General features: G+C 34.5%; 1 protein-coding gene across 2 annotated transcripts in view; it reads left to right on the top strand.

Moving 5' to 3' along the window:
* Positions 1–9,245, top strand: part of LOC145246578 (uncharacterized) — a 146,574-nt gene extending 137,329 nt beyond the window's left edge. For both annotated transcript variants that reach the window (XR_013863137.1, XM_080108189.1), the window contains one exon: positions 8,840–9,245. Coding sequence is in view for 1 of the 2 variants with exons in the window: in XM_080108189.1 (XP_079964315.1) it covers positions 8,840–8,888 (49 nt within the window). In the remaining variant the exon portion in view is untranslated. The remainder of the gene's footprint in view (positions 1–8,839) is intronic.
* Positions 9,246–9,643: the final 398 nt, after the last annotated feature.

The following is a 9,643-nucleotide window of genomic DNA, read 5'->3' as shown; positions in this document are numbered from 1 at the left end:
AATGTGTGTGTGTGTATATATGCGCGGGTGTAGATAAATGTTAGACATTTATAGGTGTATTGATACACGCATATAGGTACATGTGGGGTTTAGATAACTTTCGGGTTTATATTTATTCACATTTTGTTGGTTTATTTGTTTTAATTTAATTTTATTTTTATTCTTATTTATCTTATTTTTTATTTTTTTATTTTTTATTGTATTTTTTATATATTTTTTATTTTTTATTTATTTTTATTTATTTATTTATTTATGTATTTTATTTTTATTTATTTATATTTTTTTATTTACCTTAATGTAACTTTTACTTTATCTTCTACGTAGTTTCAGAATCATTGTCTAGTTTCAGTAAATAAAACAAAAAGTGTCTAGCATGGATTCGCTTTTGAATATATGGATTAATGTGTGTATACTGTGTGTGTTGGCAGTGGCTGTGTATGGATGTGTTATGTGTGTGTTGCGTGTATGTGTGGGTGGAGGTAGATTAAAAAGGCACCGGTCAGTACTTGGTTGACCATAGCTAAGGTTATTAACTTACAGACTCTAAGACAAGAAAACGAAACTCTCAAGTACCCTATGCCATAAAAAGCCAAAAGTTAAGTTAGATGGGGGAGGGGGAAAAGAAAAAAGATGTTTATCATCTTCATAGACCTCACTCATCCTTTTACCGTTTTTGTTTTTTTTGACTCCCACCCAGGTTGTATTTTTAACTTGATAAACGAAATAGAAAAATGTATTTGGTGGAAATGTCACTTTTGAAGGTGGTTCTTGGCCTGAAGACGTAATCCCCCGACGTGGGTGATTACAGAAACATGTATGCACATATGTAGCCATTAATGTTTGTATAAATAAAATTAATATACCTGCTCTGTTCACTCATTGAGCACTATTTTGGTAGACACGTGTTGTTTCATTGGATTTACTTCTAGGAAACTAAACTCTACTGGCTATATATATATATATATATATATATATATATATATATATATATGTATATATATATATATATATATATATATATATATATATATATATATATATATATATATATATATGAGCGGTGGTGTTTGATTAATTTAAAACTATTTCTGATTTTGTAACTTTCCTTTTACCCACGTTCAACCATAACAGAGCACATCGCCACTTGGACTTAAGAGGCTTCTGTTTGGGATCATAGCAATGATTAGCAAGATGTTGATTTACATTACATTTAAACTTCTGCATATCAGTGCAGTCAGGGCAGCAGGTAGCAGGAAGAGAATTCCATAGTCTAGGTGTTCGAGTGAAGAAACTATTAGAGTAGAAAGCTTTCTGGCTTTTAGGGACATCAATAATGAAGGGGTGAGATTTTGTTGCTAATCTTTGTCGGGAATATGTAGGTCGAGAGAACCCAAGTACAACGAGTTTATCAGAGCACATTTTATTAAAATATTTGTAAAATAGGCACAGGGATGCAACATTGCGGCGATGCGACAGGGTTTATTGTTAAGTGGCCAATGTGGGAACTATTAGATTGAAAACTCCTATCTAAGTGGGAGAGTCTAGTTGTAGATGCAGCAGTCCAGATGTGGCAACAATACTCCATGCATGGGTAAATTGAGACCTTGTAGAGGTACATTATACTAACAGTAGTCTTCTAACTGGATAGAGGAGACCCACTTTTTTCGCAATGTCCTCAATGTATTTGTTCCAGTTCATGTTTCCTGTGAACGTTAAGTAGAGGAGTTTGAAGGAAGAGTTCTCAGGTGTCATTTGGATATCGGTGGTTGGAAAGGCGTATTTTTTTTTCACACAGTGATCACCACTTATCAAGGCCCGGAAGCCACTCAGGGATAAGGGTTATTGCAAGTACATTACGTTAGTGTGGAGAATTGATGAAGTGTTTACTTAAGGGTGCGGTTCATTAGGAATTTGTTAACATTGGACTTGAACACATCCAAGTTGTAGTCCGGTGGGAAGCAGGCAGACGGAACAGAGTTGCACAGGCGTGCAGTTCTAAGAAAGAATGGAATCCATGTTCTAAGAAAGAATGGAATCCACATTTTGATTTAGGCACAGATAAAGAGTGGGGGAAATTTTTCACAGTGGATTCGGCTAGACGAGTGTTTTTCGTGAAAGATTGGCGAGGGGGGACCAGAGATTGGAGCTCAGACGAGCACCTTCCATGGAAATAATGATAAAACAAGGATAGGCTCGCAACGTCTCTTCTGTGGGAGAGAGGTTGCAGGGTAGAGAAAAGGGCATCCCCCACTAAGCCACGAAGTCTATTTTGTACTCTGTCAAGGCAGGATAGGCTGTTTTTAGCAGCTCCTGCCCAGATATGGCAACAGTATTCCATCCTTGGACGTACTTGGCTTTTATATAGATAGAGAATTGCATCAGTAGTGAGATATCTTCTGGAGCGGTAGAAGGATCCCACCATCTTTCCAGCGACCTTGGCAACAGACGATGTACGTGTTCCATTTCAGATCAGGAGTAAAGGTCAAACCCAGAAGCTTGTCAAAACACGGGGCCTCACCCAGACGAGAGCCATCCATCACAATTGATGCCAGATGGGGATCAGAGCGTTGATGATGTAAGGATAGGAGTTTGGTTTTGGATGCATTAAAGGTAACCAGCCACATCTTTCCCCACTGAACCACGCGCTCGAGATCAGAGGAGAGAGAATCAGAGAGAACTTTGTCATTTACAGCCTTTGATGTGTTGTCGTAGATGGTCGTGTCATCAGCATAGATGTCAACGAATGATTTAAGTATGTGTTTAGAGAGGTCATTGATGTAGATCAGGAAGAGAGTTGAGCCTAGGATTGACCCCTGAGGGACTCCAGCATTTATATTGCAGGCCTCCGATTTTTGTCCATCTACCACTACTCTTATGAGCCTATCGGATAGAAATGATTTAATGATTGAGAAAACATTTCCAGTTATACCGTAGCTGGAAATCTTGTGAAGTAGACTGCTAAGGAGAGCAACTTAGTCTTACTAGCATTAATTATTACCATCAACTTGCAGCTCTATTCCACCACGGTCTGGAGGTCATTTTCTAACGATTCTTCCATTGTCTTTATTTATGAACATCTGTTCTTCCCTCGTGCATGTTATAGAGCATTGTATCATTAGCAAATATACCCATCTCGGACACAATATTATTAGGGATGTCGTTTATAAATATCAGGAATAATAGTGGTCCGAGGATCGGCCCCTGACCCACTCGTGCATTAATGTTATGCTGTTACGATGTATGTCCATCAATGACAACCTTGATGATCCTATTGCCTATTTAGTATGCGTCCAATTATACCGTACGATTCAATTTTCATTAGAAGCCCTTCGTTCCAGACTTTGTCAAAGACCTTGGCTATATCAAGGATTACAGCCCTAACCTCGTCCGCTTTATTCAGTGCATGGTATATGAGTTCAGAGATGGCTGTTAAAATATCTGCAGTAGAAGACATTGCCTAAATCTATACTATTTGTCAGAGAAAAGATTTTTCTGTGAAGTGGTGGACTAATGCTTGATTAATTAAGGTCTCAAAGATTTTAGTGAAAACAGGAAGGACATTGATAGGGCGATAATTGGGAGGGCCAGACCTTCCACCAGAATTATTGTACACTGGTACCACAGAGGCCATCATCCAGCTATTAGGGAAGCAAGGTCTAACTAAAATAATTAGTAATAAAATCGAAAAATAAAATGAGTATAATCAAGCAGACTATTGTATATTTACACCCCCCCCACACACACATAGTAGTGCAAATTAACTATTTAGGATAGAATGACAAGTAATTAACATTAAGTTCTTTTTTTTATTAGATAGCTCAACAATATGCCAGTTTGATGCATTATATATATGTCGTGGATAAAAAAAAATGAATATTCGTTCTCTTAATAAGGAAAATCCTGCTTCCTGGGTTGTAAAACTCTTGACAAATTGTTTTCATTTTGGACCTTACAAAGCATAAAGTTTTTGATTATTTAATATATTTTCAAATTATTTGTTATTTTTGACTTTACTATCAATAACTAAAACCCCAGTTTTTTTTTCGTTTGTAGAAAAGTTAAGGAGTACTGCATTGTTTGATGTACTCAAATTTGACTGAATTTTGGAGTTTAATATACAAGGAGACATTTTTCGTATGGGCACTATTATTGATAGTATACAAATGAAATTATAGTCCCTTTCGAGGTAATCTTCTCCGGTTGCAATGCACTTTTTTGTTTTTTTTTAATAAAAGAGTCACCACTTATCAAGGCCCAGAGGCCACTCGAGGATAAAGGTTACCGTTGGAATAAAGTCTGAAAGGCCTATGGAAGTACTCTTGTGTGAGCGTGTCAATGATCTTCGAGGGTGAGAAACTGTCTTAATGCCCATATTGGTCAAATAGTCTGTGACAAGGCTGGAGTTGTGGAATGCATTTACGCAAATCTTCGGCGTCTTTTGTTCTACAAGAATAATTCTATGTACAGTTCCCACACTGACATCAAACTATGCACTTATTTCTCTCTAGAGACCCGGCGGTCCTTAGCCATAAAATTCTTCATTTGGCTAATTAATCCTGTTGTTCTAACTTCTCTACCCTTTCCACACTTTTCAATCTTCCTCATAGAATCCCTGTCTTCCTTAAATCTCTTATGCCACTCAAAAACTGATGCTCAATTCATACAACATGGTCCAAAAGCAGTCTGAAACATTCCATACGTTTCTGTGGCAGTTTTTCCAAGTATAAAACATAATTTTATTGCATATCGTTCTTCTAAATTGTCTTCATGTCCAGATTGAGTTTTTGAAATTCATCAGCTGTGACAATCAGGCCTTAGTAGAGTGCATTCTAATTCCTGCTGTAGCTGTTCATTTGAACATGAAATCATAAAAAATAGTCAGTCATCTCATAAGATGTATAGCAATAACATAATGAATTTTCAAGAGTTTTCGACAATTTTAAATGCCTATACAAAAAGTCTGGAAACTTATTGAAGGACCTAGTACTTCATTCAATCTTCAGTTCCCAGAATCTTCTTTTTGGCGCGTACTGAGTATAACGTCATTAATCAATTGATTAGCTATTAGATTTTTTCTTTTGCTCTTTTAATTTATTCAATGGAATTGCATAAATTAAAAGAGCGAATAATTTTTAAAAAATATATTTTCAAAATTATATTAATTACATATTTTTTTTTACTAATATTTATATTCTGACGAAAAGAGTTTATATTAGAAAATTCATGAGTTAAGTGTTTTTACTTTATTAGAATTCTTTGCTTTAATTCATATCATAATATTGTAATTGATTCCATTTTTTATCTTTTATCTAATTTTCTTGTTAATATATATATATATATATATATATATATATATATATATATATATATATATATATATATACTATTATATAAAAGGTACTTTGTGTGTGAGTTCGTTCCCTATGGACTCGAAAACGGCAGAGTCGATTTTCCTGAAACTTCACACGAAGGTAATTTATGTGCCTGGCAGTGTTTACAGATAGATTTTTAATCGGAAAGTCTTCGATAAGTATCGAGAATCGAGGATCGAAATAATTCAATGAAAGAAGGAACAGGCAATTTTAACTAAAGTTAACACCTTACACAGCCTAACATCAAAAGTGCATTTGATAAGTTTTAATACCACACAAGTCGAAAGGCCCAACATATGACATCAACAGTTGGTTCTTTGATATTACAGGGACATTTTCGAAATGAATGTTTCTGTGTAGAGCACAATTGACCCATGATGTTTTATTTTTGCATTTTAAACCTTAATTCATGCCATAATACATAAAAATAATTTTATGAAATCAGTAGTAGGTTCTCTACAGTGCAATTTAGAATACAATGTATTGCGGGGAAATATGTGCAACTAGAGTAGGAATTCAATCAATTTGATTGAAAATTGGACGATTTCATCGATTTCGATGACAATGAAAATATGGGTGTATAAATTAGTTGTGGATTATTATTCAATCCCGAGCAACGCCTGGTCTCACTGATAATAATAATAATAATAATAATAATAATAATAATAATAATAATAATAATAAATTGACGTTCACTCTAAGTTGCTTGTAAGCAGCGTCATACCTTACGTGACCATACGTTTTGTGAATCGACAGGTTCGTTGATTTTATACCAGTCGATACTACGTCTTCAGCAATCAGTGCCATCGGTTAACCTTGAAGCATAGAAGTGATTTACTTTGCATTTTAAGAAGGAGTTGGTTTATTGTAAGTCGCCTGAATCGTCACTACCGGGTAATGCCGACGAGACTGCTCAGACTATTTTTGCGGAGCATGATTGAGTCTGTATCCTGTTGCGCTGTGCTTTCTTTTCCCCCATCTTTTGGGCCTTGTGTCATACCTGCTTAAAAGGAAGTTAAATGCTATCAAGCGTTCTGAACAGCAATGCATGAATAAGCCAGATAAGCAGTGTTGTACTTGAGAAGCGTATCTTCTCAGACCGCAGTTAAACAAATTACGAAAGAGAAACTTCTCTCCGCGCACTTTCGCTAATGAACCGCTGGGGAGAATGCCGACGACTAACACGCTGACCGCACATCTTGTGACCGATCAACCGTGGCTGGAAGGCTTCATGGAGACCCTTTTTTTCTATTTGTAGTTTTGTTGTTCATTTATCATTGGATTAGATCAAGCCTTGCTAGTCATCCATATTTTCTATCTGAAGCAACGAAGAAACAAAGTAAATAACGTAGGTATTGGCGTCAGAAGAATCCAAAATGCCTACATCTTTATCGGTAAATGTTCAAACGAAAACTACAGATGGGCACATTTGTTTGATGCGGGCGTTAACATATTTTCCAGAGACATAGTTCTTTTTGGAAATCGGCGAAGCAAACATAAAAGCTGTAGTTACATGATAACTACACACACACACACACACACACACACACACACACACACACACACACACATGAACTTATCCTGTAACACAAAGCTGGTTAGGTTACTTGATGTAAATTAAGGAATTGTATTATGGGTTTTATTTGATATTAAATTGGAGGGAGGAGTTAAATAAATTTAAGTTAGAATGACCTAATTAAATAAACCAAATATAATATAATTCAATGATTAATATAAAATACATCCTTAATTACCATAGTTAAAATTTGTAGAATGTAATCTCTATCTTTTCTTCTATCTTTCTTCTTCTTCTATCATCTTCTATTCTATCTTCTATCTTCTTCTATCTATTCTTCTCTTCTCTTCTATTCTTTTTCTTCTATTCTATCTTCTATTCTTCTTCTATATAAATAAAATGAACTCATTTTTTCCCGTCGGATTTTGACCTTAATAGGATTAAAAATCAAGATATTTCATGCAAATATAATATGCACAAACGGCAGAACAATATCTGAGGTGTGTTATAGGCTTATTATTTCTCAAATTCCTCGATAATCTTAGATTTCTATACTTTTTCTGCTGAGAAGTCACGCCCAAAATCGGTTAAGATCAATGGAAGTGGTAAAATATTTTCTCTCTAATAAATTCCTCCTCCCCTGCCACCACTTAACACCGTTTGGGGATCGTTCACAAGGAACAGTTGAGAAGAGAACACCGGTTTGGCTTCGTAGTTCTTTCATGTGAAGTTATTTAAAATCACTAAACTAAGCTGCAGTGCTCTGTGGCGTAGTGGTTAGCGTGCTGGACAATTCACATTATATTTTTACGTTCGCGCCGACCTACCGTAGTCGTTTTTTTTCTTTTTCCTAAAAAACTGGAATGGACTTTTCTTGGTGGCCGAACTGTTAACGTTGCAGATGTTTTTTTTTTCACACTTTATTTTCCTACTCATGACTCCGGGTTTGATCCTTCCTACTTACCTACCATAACATTTTTTAAAACTCCCCCCCCGTCCCGGAAACAAACACTCGGGCAACGCCGGGTACCCCCGCTAGTCAATTAATAAAACATATTCAAATGAGTAAGGGCCTAATGCAGTATATTTTAAACGTTGACTTGCGTCCCTTACACTAAATTTGCAACAAAAACCTTTTTAATACGAAGAAAAAGGTTAATTAAATCTAACTAAATTATATCTAACAATAGATGTTTGTTATATTATTTCTAATCTAAATATTTATTCATTGTAATAATAAAGTTAAAGCCTAGCATATCTTAAGCTTATATGAAAAAATACGGTGAAAAAAAAAACAGTGAATTCGATTAAAAATAAGGGTTTAGTTTGGTATAAACAAACCCATTTAAGCGTTAAAGCAATATTGAAACATTACATTAATACGTAAAATAAAGCTCGAATATATCTTCTATTTAATAAAATATGTCTTAAATAATATGCCATGCTTTGCAACTATGCAATTTTTTACGGCTTGATGCGATCATACTCAATATTTTTTCTTATCTTATAGAAATTATAATCTTGAAATTTGAATATAGCTGTGACACACACACACACACACACACATATATATATATATACACACACACACATATATATATATATCTATATCTATATCTATATATATATATATATATATATATATATATATATGGATGTCACAGCTATTGTGCCGCGTCACGATGGTTGGGAACCACTGTATCACACAAACGCATACGGACATTGATTTTTATGAGAAGGATGTTGTAGTTTGCTTGAATCATTGTGCGTAGTGTAAAAGTAATTGTTGTTGAAGGCTGTATCAATGTGGTTCGTGGGAAACATTGTGGACAGTATATAAAAGAATAATGACAATAGTAGAAGGAAATTTCAATATTTATTTATTGATATATATATATATATATATTATTACATCGGAAGGAAAATTAATTCTTCTTCTTTTTCTTTACAGCGCGAACCAGAGGATCCTTAAACTGCTACTGTCCAAGTTCAGTCGCTAACTGAACTCCTTGAGCCCATGAAAAACTGTACATAAAATCTTTAACACTTTGCTTTCAACGTTATGGATGTACGAACTGTATAACTTACACTTCCCTATTTCCTGACCAGAAAGAGGAATACAAGTTTAAAAAAAAATACAATAAAATAAACAGAATTTACGAGCGGCAAACAATTACGAAATGACGACGAAACGAACTATTAAAAAAAATTTAAAAAAATGAACGAATGGTGAGAAATAAATTAAATAATAAACGAATGAAAAAAGAAAAGAAAATATTAAAAAAGAAACGAAAGAAAATATCTTAGGATGGTGTGTGCGTGCGTGTTTTTTTCCTGAATAAAGATTGCAACCGAAACATGTGCATTTATTTTTATTATGTTTTTTACTGTATTCGTGGAAAAATAACGATATATATATATATATATATATATATATATATATATATATATATGTATATGTATATAAACTGAATGCAAAGTTGGAATTTTTGAGTTAAGGATTGATTATTCGTTTTATTTAGATTATACAAACGACTGTTCTCATCTTGAGTGTCATTTTCACAATGTTTCGGTCGATGTAAACTCCGACCTTTTTAAGACGTATCTTGTTGAACTCGAGAATATTTCTGTCGAGTTCGGGAATTTGGACGGAATTTCGAACGGAACTCTATATTTATTTTGCGGGGGGAAGCATGCTCTCGTTCCGTCAGCCATGGCTGGATAAAGGTCCTAATTAATTAGCAATTGTATTTTT

The sequence above is a fragment of the Euprymna scolopes genome, chromosome 24 (assembly GCF_053919585.1).
Source record: "Euprymna scolopes isolate OS-2025 chromosome 24, ASM5391958v1, whole genome shotgun sequence".
NCBI lineage: Eukaryota > Metazoa > Mollusca > Cephalopoda > Sepiida > Sepiolidae > Euprymna > Euprymna scolopes.
The sequence above is the reverse complement of the archived record's forward strand: the minus strand, read 5'-3'. Positions and strand labels throughout refer to the sequence as shown.